This window comes from Sciurus vulgaris (assembly GCF_902686455.1).
Source record: "Sciurus vulgaris genome assembly, chromosome: 16".
Taxonomy (NCBI): Eukaryota; Metazoa; Chordata; class Mammalia; order Rodentia; family Sciuridae; genus Sciurus; species Sciurus vulgaris.
Window position 1 is genome coordinate 23843513 of NC_136477.1, and position 22679 is coordinate 23866191.

Genomic DNA, 22679 nt, shown 5'->3' on the forward strand with positions numbered 1-22679 from the left:
CCAGATTTACAAACCTGTCAGTGTCTAAGAGAGACACTGCTTTCTTAGAGCAGAGGTAAGAGCTCAAACATTTAAAACCAGAAAATCTCATGTCAAACTATAGATCCCTGGCATCTCAAAAGCTGGCACATCTAGGTTTTGTGGCCCACCCCTTCTGAATAACAGTGAAGTGGATGACTCTGGATGTGGAGTGGGTGGTTCTAATGGGGTTTCTGGGCCTCTTCTTGCCCACCAGAGCTGGAGGGTTCTGGGCCCAGGAGAACAGAAAACCACAGTTACAAGAGGGGGCAGAGTATGCAAATACCCCTGAATACTTACCCAGTCTGCAGGAGATCAGAGAAAACACGGACATGGGGTGGGGGGAGCATTTAATAAAAAGAAATTCTGGCAAAGGCAGAGGGAGAGGAACAGCAGGGCACAGAGGAAAGGGATGGAAAGCCCAGGAGGAGGCAGAGTGGAAGGGAGCCAGCACATGGCCGCTCCCTGCTGGACGAGGCCGGTGGCCCCTGGGTGCCAGCGAGAGCACCATGCCAGGAGCTCTGAGAATGGGGTCCCACTCTCGTCCCACCCTCACTTGGCCGTGTAGCCCCTCCACGTCATGCCTTCACCTCCCTGGGACTCAGTGTCCTCTTCTATAGAACAAAGGTGTGAGGCTGGAGAAAAACTCCCTTCCCACCCTAAATTTCTCTAAGCAGCTCACGTGTAGCTGCAGGTTACAAAGGCCAAGTCTGGGGGCAGCCACCACTACAGCACCTCCCTGCTTCATGAGGAGATGGCTCTTGTCCTCCACAGGCCCACCTCTGCTGAGAGATCAGGAACTGGTCATGTACAGGAAATCCTCTGATTTCTAAATGCTAGGCAATCATTTAGAATTATTTTTTAAACCAATAAGAGAAAAATACAGATGTGTATTACCAAGCCTGCAGGCTACAGTTTCCTACCCCATGACTCACTCTTGGAAGAATGGGAGAATGTCGTGGACTATGTTAAGGACGACACTCAAGGAACATGAACAGACCCTTCACCAGCAAGTAGGGACACATAACACAACCCACTTTTTCTTCCTCCCCATCCCTAGCCCTCTCCATTTCTTTACCCACCAAGTTCCCCTTTGGCCATAAGGCAGAGAGTGAGGAGTGAGACCTGAGGTCCGTGTCCGAGGACGTTCTGACTGGAGGCAGCAGCCCTCTCTCCTTGCCCATTTCCCTGGGCAGTGACTGTAAGACACAGCAACGTTCTAAAGGCTTCACGAGACTCCTCACCTACTCCGACACTTGAAAGCTACTCTATACAGACTTGGAAATGATTCCATTTTCTGGAAACTGTAAGGATTAAAGGGCATAGACTCAAAGTCACACAGAGGCCACATGGATCCTAGAGACCTATGTAATGCTTTGTAACTGGTATCCAACAAACTGCCTTCTAGAAGATTCCATGGGATCAGTTTAGAGGCTCACCTAGGCATCTTCAATTTTTCTATACCAGAAAAGCTGTGATTCCACAATACAAAGAGGCCATGAGAGGAAAATCCCCCTGACTCAACCAGCTCAGTTAGCTGAGGAGAACACTATGCTCAGAGAGACTAGGAAGTGACCACACATCACAGAGCAAACCAGCAGCAGGTGGGAGACCCTGCCAGTCTGCTGCAGGTCCCACAAGGCAGGGGCCTCTGGAAGTAGCATGGCGCCTCCAGACGCTGATTCATTCTCCACCACTTCCCCTGCTCCCAGGGCCCTGTCTGGCAACCAGGTGCTCAATAAGGGTGTGCTGGGCCATGCAAAGCACTTGGATCTATTATTGCAGCTCACTTACTCTCAAAAACCAGTAGGCAGTGCAGGATGAGGCTTAGGGGAATAAGCTAGGAAAGCACAGTCCAAAAGACAGAAGAGGAAACCCAGGCCCTGTGAGATTCAAAGACATGCTGAGGTCTCCACTATGCAGAAGCAGGGCTGGGAACCAGTACCTCAGCTCCCACCTGTCCCCTTCAGCACTGCCTCCTAGTTCACACTCCAGCTCAAAGGAGGACAGCTACAAATCTTCCTTTTTTCTTCCATTTCTGGAACGCTCCACTGAGGGACAATTTCACTGTCCCTCAAAGAAGGGACAGAGAAACCTGGACAGAACTGGAAAGAAAAAGGCCAACAGAACTATGCTGGAGATACAGAAACAAAAACTGACCAGGAGATCCCTGGAACATCTGTGGCCTCGATTACCACCAGAAGCCACTCTATCTAAGGAAACCCTAAACCAGCACGCTAGTTCAGCTCTGAGTGGACTGGAGTCAGGCACCCAGCCACCTCTTAGCCACACAGACCCTGGCTCCAAGGACACATACCCCAACAGCAGCAGCCGAGCAGAGACAGCCAGTCTACCCGGCTTGGGCGCAGCAGTCAGAGACAGGGTTTCCATCATGAGTCAAAAGGGCACCTTGTGCAACTGAGCATGGCACAGTCCACTCGGGCACAGGGGTTTGTTGTGCAACAAGAGAGGACAAGCAGGTCAGGGCAAAGTGAAGGAGGAGGGCGTCTGCTATGGCGGCTCCAGAATGTTAAAAGCAAAATTTGCATTTCTGAGAATCAGTAGTCATTCCTACAGGCTTTGTAGAAGAACCCACAAAGGCAGATAATAATTATATTACAGGTTAGAGTAATTCCAAATCTCTAAGATATAAAACTAAACGCATACAGGAACTGATTTATTGATATTGGAGAGTGAACCCAGAAGCACAGTACCACTGACCTACATTCCCAGCCATGTATTTTTTATTTTATGACAGGGTCTCTTTGTGTTTCCCTAAATGGATGAGGCTGGTCTTGAACTTGCCATCTTCCTGCTTCAACCTTCCGAGTCACTGAAATTACAGGTGTGTGCCACAAAATTTATTTTAATTTTAAAGGAAAAAAAGTTACTGTGTCCAGTCTACAGTTTAACCTGCAGAAAAACTCTCAAAAAAATGGAGAGTGTTACTATTTGAATTTGTCATGCCAGGAAGTAAACAGAAAGAACACTTTGGATTTCCAATTTTCACTTTTCTCTAAAAAGTAAGTTATATATTACAATTATTAAATAACCAGTGGCAGGCTAGTCATGAAAATTTCCAGTGTCACTGTGGCTGCAATTAAAGTACTCACAGCTGAACTAGTGTTTGGACAGACAGAGCCGGAGCAAATGGGAACGACCCTTGCCATAAACAGTTCGACAGCATGCTTCAAAACCCACAATTGCACCTAGGATTGACTCTAAGAAAGGAATCCAAAAAATCTAAAGTAGAAAATAGATAAGCATACTTTTGATCTTTTGAAAATAGATAAGCATACTTGATGAAGTAAAAAAACATGCATGAGAAGGTTCCTCAAAAAGTCAAACTCAATCACCACGTGATATAGCAACTCCACTTCTGGACATAATTAAAAAAAAAAAAAAATGAAAGCAAGGACTCAGATATTTCCACACCTGTGTCCAAAACAGCATTATTCACAATATCCCAAAGGTACAATCAACCCTAATGTCCACTGGCCAATGAATGTATAAACTAAATGTGGTAAATGCAGACAATGGACCATTACCCAGCCTCAGAAAGGAGGAAACTCTGACCCGTTATATATGGATAAACCTTCAGGACCTTAGGTTAAGACAGTCACAAAAGGACAAATGTTGTATGACTCTACTTCTATGAGGTATCTAGTGCAGTCAGACTCAAGCAGCCAGAAAGTAGAACAGAACAGCTTGTTGTCAGAGACTGGGCGGAGGGGAGAATGGGGAGTTACTATTTAATGGGTTCAGAGTTTCAGAGGGGGAGGGGGAGTGGTGGTGACGGAGCTGAGGGGTGGTGGTGGTTGCAAAACAATGTGACTGTGCTTAATGCCACAGTCCTGAGCACTTCAAATGGATAAAATGGCAAACCTCACTTTATGTGCACTAAACCACAATTTAAAACACAGGCAACATGCATAACCCACAAAGCCCAACATCTCTCCTCTCTGAACTCATTCCTAGAGAAGTTCTCACATAAAAGAACCAAAGAGATATTTACACGATGGCTTCTAGAGCACTATCACACCACCCCAACGGGAAAATGAGCTAACTAACCTTCAGGAGAAGAGGCAAACTGTGAAATACTATATGGCCATTAAAATGAACAAATTAGATCCACAATCGGCCAAACGCCATGTAACAAGATTCGATCAAACGTGGATTCCCTGTACAATGAGGGTCCCATAAGATTATATTGCCTAGTGATGTCATAGCCATCTCAGTTTGGGCACACACCCTCTATGATGTTTGCATGATGAAATCAAACAGTGATGTATTTCTCAGAACATGTCTGTCAGTAAACAAGGCATGATTGTATGTCAACATTAAAATTGCAAAGGATGTATATGGTACAAAACTTTTTAAAAAATACAAAAACTCAATCTGCAAAATGCACATTGTGGGGTTTCTCCCCACACACCAAGTAAGTGAGCAATTCTGCAGCAGACACTAGCTGGGTGTGTCCTAAACTCCATTTCAGTTCTATCACTATGTACTTGGGGACAGCAGCAGATGCTGCAGGCTGAGGCTCAGTCCCCAAGACTGAACAACTTTAGTGGCCAATAGCAAGCCCCAGATAGTTTTTCCCTGTGCTTCTCACTCACTAGCTATAAATCGGGTTCCCTCAACCCTCTCCTTGGGTTCAATTAATTTGACTGAGTGCTCACAGAATGCACAGAAACACTTACCTGTATGTTCTGGTTGATTACAAAAGATTCTACAAAGGAAGAAGATAGTATAGGGCAAGGCGGGGGTGGAAGGGTACTGTGTTTCCATGCCCTCTCTGAGTTCAGCTATCCAGCTATCGGGAAGCTCTTCCAACTCTGCCCTTTTAGGTTTTTATGGAGACTTCATTGTCCAGGCATGATTGAAACACCATCAACCATAACAAAAGGTGACTGGACAAAAGGGTCATGATCCAGCGGACAGACCAGGTGGGGAAACCCAGCAAGGCCTGTCTGTCCGGATTCTTCAAGCATTCTTTCCTTCAGGGCTATGGGGCAGGATTCCCTTCTGAAATGAATTCTTACATCTACTATCAGACAAAGTCAGAGAATTTCTTCAGGGCCAGCTCCAAGGCAGGTAGAAGGTCATTTTCTATGGCTCACTCGGGGAAGAGAAATTCTAGTTTCTATGTCCTCCCTTGAGGGAGGAGCTATGAGCCAGGAACCTTGGATGAAAACATATGTATCATAATATCATAGTTGTTAAATAGGCGTGAAGGTGCATACACATCTACATTTCTATGTTAACTATCATATCTTCAATAAATGTTTAAGGGATGTTCATTGCATTGTCAAATACAGCCTTCGTGTTTAACAAAAGGGTGGTATTTAAGCCAGTTACAATCACATGATAGAATACATAAAGTCATGAATATCAACTACTTGTTCAATTCTCAGGAGGCGCCATTCGGGCAGAACCTGGAATGAAGATCTAGGGGATCAGGGTTCCAGACAGAATAGTAAAAACGAAAAAAGGCCTGTGGCAACCCACGTGGCAGGAGCTAAGGGTGGGAGAGAACGGAGGAAGATAGGGGACAAGGAGCCCCATCCCCCAGGAACTTCTAGGCCTGGGCAGGGAGTCTGGACTACAGGTCCTACGCTAGGGCCACCCCACGAGGATGCCAACTGATCTAAGGGTTAAAAAATGACTCTGGCTACTGTGTGGACAAACTGAAGGGCTAAGAGCTGGGAGCTGGTGAGAAGGCTCCCACCACCAGCCAGGCCAGAGACGAGGGCAGCTCAGGCCGGAGAGGAATAGGTGGGAGAAGTGGCTGAAATACTTGAAGATAGAGATAACAGGACCTGCTGGTGACCTGGATAGTATTATAAAGACAACGCAGCTGAAGAGAAAAATGCTTGTAATATAAAATTAAAGGTGGGAGGGGACTTCCTACATGGACTCCAATTATGCAAAAATTACACACATGCTGGGGGTTTGTTTATTTTTGTGGTACTGGGGATTGAACCCAGGGGCACTTAACCACTGAGACACATTCCCATTCCTTTTTTCCCATATTTTATTTAGAGACAGGGTCTTGCTGAGTTGCTTAGGGCCTCGCTGAGTTGCTTAGGGCCTCGCTGAGTTGCTTAGGGCCTCGCTAAGTTGCTTAGAGTCTCACTAAGTTGCTGAGGCTGGCTTTGAACTCGTGATCCTGCTGCCTCAGCCTCCCAAGTCAGACAATTATATCAATCTACAAAAATTTGCACTATGACCAGATTTTAACTATGCTTGTAAAAACTCGATCATATTTCTCTAACAGATTTTTTTTTTTGTCAAATTGTGCAGGTACAGTAGCTTTGGAGAGCATTAGGATAGTATTCAGTGCTTTCTTAAAACTAACATGTTAGCTGCTATAATTCATCATATAAAAATTAAATACACTGGTGCTTACTCATTCAAGCAAAAATTGGGTTGGGTTCTTCAAAAAAGAAGAGAGGAGGGCTTGGGCTGCCCTCAGATTCCCAGAATTCCTTGGCATCCAGCCTATTCTGGAGTAGGGGTTCACTGGTAACCACTAAGGACACACCTGGTATATAGGAAGGTACTAGGAAAACCAGCACCACTTGGGTCAAGTATCCTGCAAAAGAGGACAGATTCAAGAAGTGTCTTTGAAAATCTCTTTTAAAAAGTAAATATCGAGGGGGTTGGGGATATAGCTCAGTTGGCAGAGTGCTTGCCTCACAAGGCCCTGGGTTCAAAAAAAAAAAAAGTAAATATTGCAAGATGGCCTGATGTCACTTACTTACTTTCTGGTTGGGCTGCCACATAAAGTAACCTAAAGAGTGACGCCACCCTATCCACAATGATAACGTCCCTGGAGCCGAGCCCTCATAAAGACAACAATCACTTTGTTCTGTGAGCCGGTTTTTATCAGCAAACTGTGCAGTCTTTCTCCCAGCTTATCCCCAGATAGAGTACTTTACAAACAAAATTGTTGGCATTTTTCTTTGAATCAGTAAGTGACAGAGAGGCAGGGGGTTAGTTTTCTTAACTTCTGGATTGCTTCCCCTCTGTTCACCTTCTCCCTTTATAAGAAAAAGAATAAAAAGGGGAAAAAAAGGAAGTATCCCCAAAATTCAGGTTCCTCTTCCAGCACCTTTCAAAGATTCACACAGGGCTGCCCTCTTGCCTTTTGCTATTTCCAAGGAGACCCAAGCTGTAACCCTGCTCCCATGCACACTAAACCTAACAGACCAGAATACCATCAGTCCAGGCAGAGCACACCTCTCCAGTCCTGCATTCCCTCAACCCACCTTGCGAAGGACACCCAGGTCCTCACACCCAGGCCCGTCTCTGTGCCTCCGCCCCTGCTCTTCTTCCCGTCCTACTACGTACACTGTGCACCTTTGGCTGCTGTACCTCTGCTCACACTGAGCCTTCCACCTGGCCATTTGCCCTTACCTGCCAACCATACCTGTGCCCTCAGATCCCAGACAATGTAACTTCTTCAGGGCCACCTTCCTAGAAAACCTGAGCCAAAGCTGGCTCCAAAGTTATCTTCTCTCTCAACCCCTGGCATTTTCCACCAATCACCATCTGGACTGGATGACCAATGACAATTTGCTTGGGGGTCAGAGCAACAAACAGTAAATGCTACAGAATGGAATGAGCACGAACCTGTTCTTCACCAGCACCCCTGTGCTTTGCACTGGGGAAACCGGTCCTCTCACACACTGGGCAAAAGCACTGTGTCAGAATTCATTTCCTAATTTCAATCATTACACTGCAGTTATATAAGGGCACGTCCTTGTTACAAAACACCCACTAAGCATGTAAAGACAGTGGGTCATGGTCATGCCACTTACTCCCAAAGGGTTGAGGTTGGGGGAGAGAAATGAAAAGTAGTAAAGTAAATGTGATAAAATATGAGCACTGGAAAATCTGAGTTGTGCTACTGCTTGTACAATATCTCTAAATCTAAAATTATTTCAAAAATTAAAAATATTTTAATTTTTAAACAAAAATTAAATAGACAAAGTCATGAGGCTACTGTAAATCCACCTTCTGCCTGGCTCCTTTATGATTCCACAGATGTAGGGATGGGACTTCCTGAAACACCTTCCTAGGTGAGCTTGCCACAGATTTAGAAGGAGGAAGAGGAAAGGGAAAAAGTTCCAAAAGCTCTTAGATGCTGTCATTGGTTCCAAAGTCATTTTGAAAATCTCTTTTCTACTCCCTTCACTTTTACTGCCGCCCCCTCCATACTCCTTGGAAAAGCCACTTTGGCCAGTAAGAAGCATTGGAATAAACGTCCTACTTTACCAGATCCCTTCATGTAGATCCAATTACTTCCTTAGGATAAATTCTAGAACTGAAGTTGTGGGGTGAAATTTGTGTTCATGCCAGGCTGACTTCTAGACAGGCAATGGATTCACACATGCACACGGCAAGGTGAGATTCTTCTGTGTCCTCACATTCTCACTGGGTGAGTTTTATTAAAGTTCTACAAATCCAATAAGCAAACACTGGTATTATTTGTCTAATTTGATTTTTATGAATAATAAAATCTGTACTTTCTTATTCACATTATTTCTATTTCTCTCAATAATATTTAAGAGTCCTACATAGATACACTGGCCATTTAGAGCTCTTCTACAGGTTACTCACACAAGTCCTTTTCCTTTTCTTATCCCTGGGGTTGTTTGCTCCATATTACTGATATACAGAGGGGCCTTGGGGGAACCTCTTTCCTATCAAAGGCTTTGCAGTTATTTTCCCCATCGTGGCAACTGTCTTGCCTTCCCTCTCAACGTCTCGCGCACTCGCGCCTCTCCATTCATTGGCTCCAGCCCCTGCTAGAGCAAACTGCCTGGTTACAAAGTTGCATAACTTCTGTTAATTTTAGAGTCCAGTTTTGCAGAACATACAAGTTTTTCAAGAACAAACATATCATATTACAGTAAGAATCCCTGTGCAAAGTTTATTTGTTTGTTTATTTATTTGGCAGTCCTGGGGATGGACTCCAGGAGTACTTTACTCCTGAGCTTCACTCGCAACACTATTCTTTTTCTTTTTCTTTTTTTTTTTTTGAGACAGGGTCTCCCTAAGTTGTACTGGTTGACCTTGAACCTGCATTCTTCCTGACTCAGTCCCCCAAGGCCCTAGGATTACGGGTATGTGCCACTGGGCCAGCTAAAGTTTAATTTGTACACTCAAGTGGATGGAGCTTTCTTCATAGCTGTGTCATGCTTACAGTTCATGCTGTGCTTATGGCGAATTTTTTATATTCATTGTATCTTTGACTCATCTGGATTTTATTGGGTTTAAAGGAGTTCCACAGGGATCTAGCTGTATTTTTTAGAATAAGGATGGCGTCTTAGCACATGAGAATTTACATACATTGACTCATTTAATTCTCCCAGCATCTCTAAGAGTCAGGATTCTTACTGTCCCCTATTATACAAAGGATGGATAGATACATTATAACACTAAGATTTTGAACAACTGGAGCCACATCATAGAGCTAGCAGGTAGTGGACCCTGATTTTCTAACAGTCTGGACCAGAGGCCACAGCCCTAACCACCATCCATGCTGTCCCTGGCCCGATGAGACCCTTGAGCTCACTGATCAAATAATTCCTCATTACACTCCTTTCTTCCACTCCCAGCTTCCAATCTCTCAGTGTTTTGAGAGTCCCTAAACCAGAGTCCTTTCTCTTCTAGTGATTTAGAACAGAGCTCTTCTTCTAACAATGCTGGGAACTGAGGGCACTGGGAAGCCTCCAGGATGGCCTCCAGCTATTAGCTACCTCCACCACTTACCTATCTGGCTTTGCAAGTACTATTACTTTCTTGTGTAGGTCATGATGTGAAAAATAAGGGCACTCTAACATGGAAGGTTCACACTGTGCTGTTAACTGTGGTCAGGGAGGCATGGTAGGCGCTACTGTAGGTCTCCCATGATCCATACCCTTCTTAGTATCAAATTCCTGAGCACATGGAAATATTACCTGTGAGAGTCACGCACCCCTGCAGCAAAATATGACCATGAGGCTAGGTTCTGACCAGTGAGATAAAGTGGTATGTAAGCTTTTCCCAAAGGTCCCCTTCCTTGGGAAGCTTGGCCAGGGCAGCTGGAGTTTCAGCAGCCTTCTTAGACATGTAAGGTCACACAGCATTGCCTCTCTCTGAAATTTATTTACATGAAAGAAAAATAAAGACTATCAAGTCACTATTCATTGCAGCAAATCTTAATCCTTACTGATACAGACAGTTCCCTTATGGTTTGCTGCAATGAATAGTGACTTGATAGTCTTTATTTTTCTTTCATGTAAATAAATTTCAGAGAGAGGCAATGCTGGTGAGACCTTACTGTCCTCAGGGGCCCCGACTAGGAAGTATGCCTGTGTTTCTCAAACTCGCCGTAGCAAAAATAGGACAACTCACTTGGATTCCACCTTATCAATCTCCTTCTCATCTCTTGGATTTTGCTGCTGTAATCTGGGGGTTCACGTCAAGTTTCCTCTTTTCAAATAATCAACTTTTTACATTTATACTTGGTTTTTATCATCCCAAAGCATTTATGCCCAATATTTGTGATTAGACTTTTCATCCTTCTTAAATAGGCTGAGCAGCTGCTGGAGTTCAGGGCCCACATCCCCCAAGTCCTCTCCTCCCCAAAGTGTGCTCTTACTAGGGGTCAGGGGAGGTCAGCTAGCATCAAGGGGTAAACTCTGAGATAAAAGATATAATGCCAAATCAGGAAAACCTTATTTTATTAATAGAGCAATACTTTGTGAAATCACAATGCCAACTCTGCCCCCACCATTCAATGTGTTCATCTGTTTTATTGTTAACCTAAATCATTTCTCGGACAGGAAACTTTATTTATAAAGGAACAATGGTTCCTTTTTCAAAGTCTCAAATGAGATCATCTGGATATTAAAAGATGTAAAATTCATCCAAAAAGGTCTTTCCCCAGGCTAAGGATAGGCAGTTCGACAGAATAAGTAAATAAAACAAACTAAACCTGACAGAGAAATGATGCCACGGTACCTGGACTAGGTTTCAAATCAACATGAACGTTAATCTGACGTTAAGCAAAAGACGAACAAGGAAATAAAAAGTCATAAAAAGACAAAAATAATAAAGTGCCTCATCCAACGATGTGGTCACTGTGCATGAGTGTCAGGTGCAGTCTCAGTGTCTATCAAGTGCACACTTGAAGGATGAGAACAACCACTGAGGGAGATGTTAGGTCGGAATTTGGGCGACTATATGAGGGAGAGCGGAGCAACTGAGGCAAAGGGCAGCCTGCCACCTGGCGACCAATCAAACGGGCAGGAAAACTCCACTGACCCTTACCTCCACCTGTCACTCAGCAGGACCCCAGCCCATTCCGGCCTATAAAGACCCTGGGCAGCCAGCAATTTTCTCTGGCTCCCTCCCCTGACCTGTACCCCAAGATGCTGGGAAATTCGCCCTAGAGCCAAATTCCAATACAGCTTGCTTGGGCTGCTTTCTGTCGATTCTATTTGGCCACTAGCCCTGCCCCTGAACTTACAGGAGGACCCTGCTCTGCTCTCCCAGGCTAATAGTTGAGCCTGCTGGAATCAAGACTGACAGTGACAGCAGAAACCAAGAGGGTTCTGAAAACATTAAAAGTGCAGCCACACTGGGGGAGAGGGGAATGATCCGGGAACAACAGCAAAGGGGTCTGGGGTTTCTTTTAGCAGTGATGAAAATGTTCTAAAGTTGATTGTGGTTATGATTGCACAACCAAGTGGGCCTACTAAACACTATTGAACTGTAGTCTTTCTGTGGATGAATTATATGGAATGCAAATGATATCTCTGTGAGGCAGTTCCAGAAAAAAAGCAAAGTTGAGGGTGTGGCTCAGTAGTGGAGTGCTTGCCTAGCATGTGTGAGGCCCTGGGTTTCATCCCTGGTACCCAAAAAACAAACAAAAAACCAATCCGTCCAGAAGGAATGTGAAGGAATGAGTGCTGAGCACACCTACTACCCTTAAGAACACCAGCACATCTTTGGGAAGCAGAAACCCTGAGTGCTCACACAAGATAAATCTGAATCCAGCAGAAAGGTTACGTTACCTTCCACATACCATGTTTGGAAAGTCTAAAGAGCTTCTGATAACTTTTATGCACACTGCTGCTGAAGATGGGTAAGCAAATGAGATTTCATATTTAAAAACAATAATCTGACTGCCTAGCTTTCAGTGACATGAAATGACTATTTCCAGCTTAATAGGGCTGAGTGAGTGGGGATTACTGGCCTCAAAAACTGCCCGGTGAATTTTATTTTGGCTTCCCATATAAAAAGGAGTATTTCCCTCTTATTGTTAAGTTGGTGTCCTGTTATAAATCTGTCCTTGAAAGTCTAGGCCAGGAGTCTACAAGCAACAGCCCACAGGGAAATCCAAACCCCTGCCTTTTACTATAAATAAAAGTTTTAGGGAAACACAGCCTCGCCCATTCCTGCTTCTGTGCTACAATCGCAGAGACACCTGAATTGCAAACTAAAGTGTCCTTCAAAGAAGTTTGCTGAGCTGTGCTCCAGGCGAAAAGAGCCATGTCCCTCCCAGACCAGCCTAACCCCAAGTCTTCCAGCCCAGCAGGGCTGAGAGGTGACTGACACCAAGAGGGCTTTCTTGAAGGCCACCTGCACATCTCAGCCATCTGAGCTTCTGTGACCTCAGAATCTCCTCAAATCCAGGTTCATCTGGTTCACAATTCTTCCTTCACTCCCCCTCTGTGGTTCACTGTGCACACATACCATTTCGAAACCGTGACTCTGGGCCAATGGAATGTAAATGGACATGACTTACTCCATGTCCAACCAGTAGCTGTGAATGTGCTGTGTGGTGGGGTGCAACCTCTTGAGTTCCTGTCCTCTGCTGCCCCCTTAGCCCAAATTACCAAACAACAGATAAAAAGGAGCAGACCCTAGTTGAAGCCAATCAATCCTAAGGTGACCTGTGATCATCAGCAAGAAATAAATGTTGAAGTAGGCATTGAGATTTGGGAGTTGCTCTTAGTGTTTCTACAGCAATTCCTGATTCAAATGCACCTAATTCAAAGACATGTAGCGTACAACATGTCTGATAGCAAGAAAAATAAAGTTCATTGCATGGGCTGAAATTAAACCACCTGTAGACTTTCCTCACATGTAGACTAAGCAAGAAAGAAATGGTCACACTTGGCTTTACTACTCTGCCTCACAGGAACTACCTCTGGAATTAGCAAAGAGAGTGTTTAGGCACAGAATTAAGGTGCAGAAGAGAGGCTGAAAGGAAGGATCTCTTACATTCTACACAACTAAAGCTGGCTGTCTTGTCAGACTATCCTGACAAGTTAACTCCCCTTTCAAAAGTTGCAAACCTAGTGCCCTGTGGGGATCTGGCCTTGGCCTTCAGGCTCCCAATTCCTGTTGCTAGTGCTTCCCTAAACCACTAGGTGGTGCTACAGCCTCACCTGGACAGACTTATTCTGTCCTGAGCAGCCAGAATTCAAATAAAAGGCGAAGGGGGAATGGGCACCTGGAAACTTGCAGGTCCTTTCACAATTCAGATTCACCCCTTCCCATTTCTATTTGCATCACATACCTACAGGACACACACACACACAAACACACACAGAAATAGCAATTAAAATAGCATTGAGCAATGGAGTTCAAACCTACAGGTATAGCAACCTGAACAATCTGTTCAAAGGACTTTTCAATGCTGAAAAGAGTATAATTATGTATTTCCCTGAGAGCTGACAACGACCATGGTGAGCTGAGTAAGAACCAAATTCCTCCCAGGTAAAGAGATGGAATGTCAGGTCCCTTAGAATGGCTTGCCCTTTCTGCATAGCTGGAGGCTTGAGGGAAGGGCTATTTCAGGAAGAGGACCCTGCCCACAGGCCTGGCCTATTATCATCTTTCCAATAACCAGGAAGCTAAACTTTGAGCAGGGGTATAGCTCAGTGGTAGAGCAACTGCCTAGCGTGTGCAAGACCCTGGGTTGGATCCCAACATTATAAGGACGAGAGGGAGGAGGCTCTTGTGATGCTTGAGCAAGCAGACATACCCCTGCTGTCCCCCAGGGGTCATTCCTACAGAGCCCAAAGTTTTCAGCCTTCCCACTTCACTTTATTCAAAGTTCATCTCTTCTTGTTCACTTAACTCTAATAATTGAAAATTCTTATGGTACACAGATCGACCACTGGCATCTGGGTAACACCTGTACTAGCTTCTTGCTTCTGGCCAAACCCTGGAGTACCCCAAATGTGCATCATGATATGTCTTCATTATCACAGAACCCACATTATGAAAGCGGGTCGGAGGGTACTTGTTCCTCAGATGCAATGGGGAAAGGCCAGTTATAATAGGCCAACGTGGCCACCTGCTGGAAAAGCATCAAAGGACATGAACCCAGTGACCTGTGACCTTTCGCCTTTATCGCAGTTCTCCTGAGCGTTGCAAAGCTTCTAAAGCCTTAGCCAGCCTAGATCCACCTCTTGGCTGCACAATTTTAAAATGGAAAGCAGAAATATTTTCTCTAATGAAGAGGAAGAGGAGAAAGCAGGGGAAGGAAGGGGCACAGGAGGGATGGAGAGAGGGGAGGAAGAAGGAAGAGGAGGAGGAGGAGGGAAAGTGGGGAGGAAGGGGCGGAAAAACAAAGAGGTGGGAAGAAGGGAGGCATGGCTGGGGCGGGGCAGAGAAAAGAATGAGAACAGGGAAAGAAAAGAGGAAAAGAAAACTAAAAATGAAGGTATCCCAGAGATTCTTCTAGAAACAGCATGCCCAGGGGGCCCTGGTGTTGCCACAGCTGCAAACGCCGCTGTAGTTCACAACTGATAAATACCTTGCAGCCCTTCCCCAAACAATTCCCAGGATTGTTTGCTGTTTTCCAAGATGGATATGTCTAGAAAATTTAAAGACTGAAATCACAAAAAATGTGGTGCTCCCTGGTACATTTATACTAGGCACTTTGTATGACCAGTAGGTGATCCAAAGCACGTTCCCTCCCTTTCAGAACTCAAAATCCAAGCCCAACAGGCAGTAAAGTGCCATAAGAGGCGGGCAAACAAGTACTGTACCAGAAAATTTCAATGTGAACTGGGGAGAAGGGTTAAAAGCAGTTTTAGAAAAATTGGCCATTAAGCTGAGACAGAAGCAAAAACAGTTGCTAATGTTGCTTGAACATTTTCATGCACCACAGAACTAGGCACTTAATAGGAATCATCTGAACCTGCAATAGTTTTCTTATTATGCCCATTTTAGAGATGGAGAAACTGGTTCCGAGATTGGATGAGTTGCCCAAAGTTACACCTTAAGTGCTAACCTTGAATTACATCCAGATGTTTCTGCACCAAAGCCAATGCATTCAAGGTCTGATACCTGAGGAAGTCAAACTGCTTCTCCCTGAGGAATATCAATGGGTCTGTTCAGGCCAAGATAAGAGGGTAATAAGGTGTGTTCCCAAAGGAGAGAGTTCATGATTCCTTGAAAAAGCATAGTGGACCAACATTCAATCATTTCACACCACATGGACGTCCACTAAGGATTCAACAGAACCACTACAATAAACATAAAATAAGAGCAACCTCTATACTTTATTAAAGGGATGGAGGCAGCAGAGTGCAAAGGAAAGACTTTACCAGAATAACAGCTCAATGAACACATAAGGCAACTGCACTTCCTAGAAACCAAAGCGAAAAGAGAAATAAGCACACGTTTATTAGCTAATAAGTGGAAACAGACTCAAGTAAGAACTGAATAGTTTTAGCATGAACCTCAAGTGCTTATCAGAAAAATCTGAGATAAATATGGAAAAACAATGGAAAGAATCTTTAGTCATTTTTTATGAATGATACAGAAAGGCCAGTCACGTCTACAATCAACTGGTAGTTTTGGTTTTCAAGTGAAGGTCATACTTTAAAGATCTATGAAAACATTTTAAATGAGAGTCAATGCCTTTCAATAAACTGTAAAGATGTACAGGGCTGTGCTATCTAATATGTTTCCATTAGCCACATGTGCCTCTTTAAACTCGAATTAATTCACATTGTATAACATATTAAAATTAATTCTTTAGTCACAAATAACTGCACTTCAGGCACTTAATGGCCACATGTGGCTAGTGATGAGATATACAGCATTTCTACTGGACTTTACACAGAACTTCAGAGGTTTTAAAGTATTTTCACAAAAACACATCATTTGCTGTTCCCAATAAGCCCTTATTCCCCTTTGATGGATAGATAAACATATTCTGCCTCCCCAAGAAAAATTTCAGAGGCCTGCACTGCACAGCCTGTCCCCCTGCAGGCCACACCCCATCACGCCCAGCAGATTCCAGGCAAGTCCAGCCAGCCCTGCCACTCCCAGCAGGGCAAGCACAGAGATGAGCCAGCCTCCAGGATCAGGGAGGGCAGGAATGGAGCAAAAAGGATGACTTGATTGGAGCAAGGGAAGAGGCATGTGAGAGAAGAGTCAGCGTGGGGTAAAGAGAACCATACTTCTGAAGGACGGTTGCAAGTATGTTGATGGAACAAATCTGGGGCCCAGAATGTAGAAGAGAAAACGCTGGGGCCCAGGCTCAGAGACAGCAAGAAAGGCAGGGGAAAGGAAAGGGGCCTGCAAACAGGGACAACTGCAGGGCAAAATTTAGACAGCTATGCAGCTGCTGCCCTTCCTCCCACCTACTAATGCAGCAACAGGTATGCAGAGTTTTTCCTCCAGGCCAGGAAAAGATGGATGGAAGGATAGGCAGACAAATTGGTAGGCAGATGGACAAATGACCGAGAGACAGACAGAAAGATAAATAGGTAGATCAGTAGGCAAGCGAGCAAAATTCAAAAGTAGTGTTAACAAAGAAGCCGATTAATTAAGCACTTACTGTATGCCAACAGCCTAAGCACTCTGTGGGCATTACATATTAACTCATTTAATGCTCACAGCAATCTTGTAAGGCAGGTACTACAATAAGTCCCTCTCTAAAGTTAATAAAGAAAAAATATAAATAATATCTTATTTAGAATGACAGAGGTAACCACTTCATCAGCTCAAAGTAGAAACTGTTAAGAAGCATTTTGTTGTGTTTATCTCAAGTCACGCAAAAGACAAAAACAATTGTTCTAGGGCTGGGGATGTAGCAAGGCCTTGGGTTCAACCCTCAGCACCAAAAACAAAAATATTTTTACTCGAGGAAACACCACCAGATGCTCAACCCCTGCACACTGAGAGGAACACAAATAGAGACCCCGAGTGCCACTGTTTTCTATACCTGAATAGGCAAAGAATAAAGCATTGGCGAATACCCGGGGTACACATGGTGTGGCCCACACTCTCCCCCATGCTATCTGAACAATAGGTAAAATACAACCTCTGACAATGTCCACCAAAATTGAGGTTCCCGATCGAGAGAGTCTCACAGTTTCACCTTATATTGGCTTGGACACGTAGATATCCCCCAGCCCTGCGTACAGCTGCAAAACACTGGAAACAATCCACAGATCCATCGCTGGGAATTCATTAAATTAATTGTGGCTCTTGGAAACAATGAACAATATGTCACCACAAAAGGAATGTGATGGATGTGTGCTAAAGGGAAAGGTCTCCAATACAGATCACTGAGCACAAAAAGCAGCGGTCTGGTGACTTATGTCCTCGTTTGTAGAAAAATTTTAAAGCAAGAGGGGTTATTCATACATTCACATGCACAGAACATTAACCTGCTCAGGGTGGAAAACCCAGGGTGCCTCTTCGCACTGTTGTCTTTTTCTATGGCACACTTTTTCAAACTGAGGCACCTAAGGGTGAGTTCTGGGCAGCAGGACTTTTAAGTTTCTACGGAGGCAAGACAGAACAGTGCAAAATATTTCAAACTGCAAGCGAGTAGAAAAGCAATTTGATGAATCACAATTAGCTTTCTTTCTCCCCTGCAAGGAAGTAGGACAGAAAACATCCAAGTGAACAGAAAGTAATAAGGACAAAGGTTATTTTGTAAAACTTCTGTTTGAGGTTTATGTATAAATCTGAGGACTCGCAGTATAAAATAATGAGATTTCTTTTTTTACTGTGAATCACAGTCAAAGAAGCTCACAAAATAAGGGGAGTCCTTAAGAAGGCTTTCGGCCCTAAGGCAGACTGCCTAGATTTCAAGCCTGACTCCACCGCTAAACTGTGTGACTTTGAACAGGTTACTTATGTAAACTCTCTGAGCCTCGAATTTCCTCATTTGCAAGAGGAGATGATGGTGAGATATACTTCTTAGGATTGTCATGCTGTGTGACAGTACCTCCGAATACCCCCCATAGCACCCCACCTCCTGGTCCTTGCCTGCCCTGTGTGGTGGTCTCCCACACTGAATCACCACTAGCCCATAAGTCTAAGAAAATATGAAGGAGAAGGAGTGCCTTTGTGACTTCTGAGGTTAGGTTATAAAAGGCACTGTATTCTCCACCTGGTCTTGCTCTTGGACTGCTCACTCCTGGCCACAGTGCACCCTGCACCCTCTCTTGGTCACTCCCAATCATAGGCCCTACAGGCTTAGCTGGACAGAAAGAACTGGGACCAATGGCTGAGGCCCAAGACTGGCTCCTAGACCAATAATGATTTTTTTTTTTCAATTATAACTTATTATTTGCCAATCTCCTAAAATGGCTAGACTGTAACACTCTTCTGTGATACATTAGATATATTAAAAATTAGTTTGTAGTGCAAAGCTAAAACCAATTAGGAGGAAGATAAAATATACCAAGCACCTGAGAACTAGAGCCCCAATTACATATCAAGAATCTTACAGGGGCTGGGGAGATAGCTCAGTTGGTAAAGTGTTTGCCTTGCAAGCACAGGGCCCTGGGTTTAATCCCCAGCACCACAAAAAAAAAAAAAAAATCTTACCAATACACTGTAACTACATTTTATAATTTATAATTTACATCAAAAACCCTGCGTGGGGCTGGGGTTATAGCTCAGTGGTAGAGTGCTTGCCTAGCATGTGTAAGGTACTTTGGGTTCAATCCTCAGCATCACATAAAAATATTTTTTTTTAAAAATGAATAAAATAAAGACATTGAAACAAAACAAAAAAATTCTATGTGATGCCTGTCCTGTATTCCAAGCTACTTAGGAGGCTAAAGCAGGGAGATCACAAGTTCAAGGTCAACCTGGGACACTTAGGGAGACTCAGTCTCAAAATAAAATTTAAAAAGGGCTGGGAATGTAGCTCAAAGGTAGAGCACCACTGGGTTCTATCCCTAGTACCCGCCCCCCCCCAAAAAAAAACACCTTCCATGGTAGTACATTACCCACTCGATGATGAGGAACACAAAAAAAGGAAGTGCCAGCTATGGCCTCAAAAATCACTTACACCATATTTAAAAAGCACAGGTGAGGGCTGGGGTGGTGGCTCAGTGGTAGAGCACTTGCCTAGCATGTATGAAGCACTGGGTTCAATTCTCAGCACCACATATAAATAAATGAGTAAAATAAAGGTCCATCAACAACTAAAAAAAAAAAATTAAAAAACAAAGCATAGGTGAGTGTTTTGTGTTTTTGGAAAGTTGTTAGCTCTAGAAATCAGCATAAGAGAACTCACAGAACTCCCTCCCTCATTCCAAAAACAGATCAACTGTTAGGCAGAGGAGGGTCCACAAGCTGGAAGAAACAGAATTACAAATGTGCAAAATATCCACAATTGCCTAGTTTATGAGTTGTATTTTCTCACTCTTCAACGAAGAGATATTTTATTGTTCATTCTTTTCTGTTTAAAGCTAAATAAGTTGTCACTTAAACTATAAATTTTCAATGGAAAACATTTCTTAAAAATTATACTGGATGGAAAATGATAATACCTTAATTGAGCTAATAAAATGTAAAGTCCAAAATGTTTTATTTGAGCATATTTTCAGAGGATAAAACATCCAGTGTGATGACTTAAATTAGTGATACCAAAAGAAAAATTACTCAACAGTGGCCCTTTGATGAAGAATACTTCTGGGTAGGAGAGTTGCTATAAGCACCCTTTTCCTAAGCAATTCTCTCTGGGTTTCCACTCCTTTATACCTCTGGATTGGAGAGCAGGACCAGTTCTCACAAATGAACCCCATTAAAAAGCTGGCCCTGAATATATGCTGGTTTGATAGGAGTGTAACAGTAAGATTCTTGCAGGTTCGAAATGACTTTAGGCTTATTCAATAAGATTTATATGTTTTGAAAGCTAAAACTGTCTGGAATGGATAAGACGTGTAGATGTCTCTAAGGAGTTCACTGGGTTTTGGCCCAGACAGCCAAAACCAGAGTGTAGACAGGACAGAAACCAGATGTCATCATATAGTCAGACTCCAATCAGCTTAGAGGAAATGAGTAAAAACATCAGCCCCAAGCAAGAACGACAAACAAAAGCAGACACGATCAGCGAGCTCTCCCTCCATCACTGGGGCGTGGGCTGGAATCACAGGGTTGAGCACAGTTAGGTAAAGAAAAAAAGACGGTGAGGAAAGGAAGAAGGGAGAAAGGGAGAGACTATCTAACTCCTTTCTTCACAACTGATAAACTCCTTGCTGGCCCAGGGTACCAGGCTAGGCTCTAAGAAACCAGGAGGAAGATGATGCAAGAATAAAGAAATGGCAATGTTGGAGAGGTCAGAGGTCAGGACCTTAGCCACCCTGCTCAGCTGCTGTAGAGAACTGTGAAGGGAAAGGGGATCAAAGTCCCAACTCAGCCCTGCTGCTTTTGCCCCACAGGTGCCCCTGGCCTCCTCTGAGCCCAGACCAGGGGATACAGTAAGGACAAGCAGCCTCTAACACCCTGCGCTCTGCCCATCAATCATTTGACACAGCAATATCCCTACCACACAGCCACAGACACCCTGCCAAGCAGTGCAGAGCAAGAGAGACAACTTCTCTGGTCTTTTCTCCTTTCTGACCATGCCACAAAGAAAACAAACAGCAGACACACCAGGAGAAAACACTTACCACCAGAGTTTGTCTGAATCAGCTTCCCTGGGCAGAGTCCTGGCAGAGGCTGGGCCTTTACAGGCTGCCCCAACTGAAAAGCCAATGCCATGTGCAGAAAGAAACTCCAACGGCAATTCAGAGAGAAAAGAGATCCTCCATGGGAGCCCGGCTTGGGTATGGCCACTCTTCGGAGCCTTCCTCAGCAGTTTTCTGAGTTTGCTTGTTAGAACAAATCCTAAGATTCTGAGCTGCCCTGGGAGCGCAATGAGTTACGTAACTCCAGCAGCCTGGGAACCCTATCGGCTCATCTTGTTAAACCACCCCAAACAGAAAATGACGCACCCCAAAATGTGATACCTCTAAGTTGAGGGTAGGGGAGTAGCAGGGAGAACAGGGCTTTGTGACCAGCTTTCAGTTTTGCCTAAAACTCAAAAGAGAACAAAAAGTCCGTTCATCTCTGGGCTCACGGGGAACTGGGGGCGGAGTGCCTGTATCAGAGGCTGGATGCCAGGCGGTGTCCCAGGACTGCACTGGGCGAAGCCCTCGGGGCCACACACACATTCTTGGGGAAATTCAAGGTCTCTCAGAGAAAGCTTTTTTGAGCCTATGTCTTCCTATGACCATCTAATAAGACTTTAACCTGAGCAGGTAGGTTCTGCATCGCCCAGCGACCCAGCACCTTAAATGCCAACAGTGCCCATGTTTACGCTTCCGTTTACTGAGCCACTGCCAAACGTGACAGCACTGAGCTGTTCCTCAATTCTCCTCTGGTGCTTGCTACGGGCATCCCAGCAAAGGACCTCAAGTTACAACGTCCTGCGGGGTTTGAGGTTTCAGCATTGCATTCTGCCATTTCTTTGCCCTCCGTTGTCACGTTCAGAGAAAGTGAAACTGGTTAAGCAGGCTGGACATTTCCTGGATTTCTCTGGTACAGACTCCGCTAGAATCCCAAGGGTAAGTTCACATGTTCAGACAAATGAAGATGGAGCTGGGATATCAGCTCCTCCATGAAGCCACCTGGTCCTCCCCTAACCTCTCACCTCTAAGGCTCTTGGGGCCCCCTTCTTATTGTCCTCCCCTGTGTCCCTGCCTAACACCAGGGAGATCCTCAAAGCCTAATGGGTAACACAGAACAATGAGAAGCTACTAGAAGCAAATGTGCTTATTTTTAAAGTGGTACCAGGGCATTATTTCAAACAGGACAAAAGGAAAAACTGAAGACAAAAATGAAAAATAGAGCAGACTTCTATGTGAATGCAACTAAGTGTAACTGTAGTTTTGTTAGTAGCTGCTGTTATGTACACCATCCCACACCATTTCCATTCACAGTCCTCTCTTGGCACTGGCTCCAAGGACTTGTCTCAGTGTTCCCCTGGGGAAAAGAAACAAGCTACAGCTCTAGTACACAGTGTCTGAGCAGTAGATGCTACCAGTGGACCAGGCAGTGATGACCCAGTTCCTGGGACACTGGGAAGGTATGACTAACACAAGCGTCTGTAAGAATGGATGTCTGTGCATACCTGGGTGGTTCTCCACTTCTGCATCCCACCATGACACTATTTCTATTACACCTCCCTATGTCTGAAGAAACAGCCTCAGAGAGAGAAGAAAGGGACCAAACTACACTAGGACTCATGATGGGCCATGCACGCTGCCCAGGGTTCATATCTTTAACTGTCATGATGATTCTATGAGGTATCTACATCTCAGGCAGGTCATCTCAGACACAAGTCA

At 44.4% G+C, this 22679-nt stretch overlaps 1 protein-coding gene across 6 annotated transcripts in view; it reads right to left on the reverse strand.

Moving 5' to 3' along the window:
• The window catches only part of TRAK1 (trafficking kinesin protein 1), a 109788-nt gene that overhangs the window by 86655 nt on the left and 454 nt on the right, over nt 1–22679 (reverse strand). The window contains exon 1 of one of the 6 annotated variants that reach the window (XM_079114123.1): nt 20964–22419. The exons of 1 other annotated variant lie outside the window; for it this stretch is intronic. In XM_079114123.1, the coding sequence (XP_078970249.1) occupies nt 20964–21054 (91 nt within the window). In that variant the 5' untranslated portion in view covers nt 21055–22419. Of the gene's footprint in view, nt 1–2335; nt 2432–20963; nt 22420–22679 lie in introns of those variants that run through there. 4 more of the 6 variants (XM_079114126.1, XM_079114128.1, XM_079114131.1 and 1 more) reach the window with 4 other exon arrangements.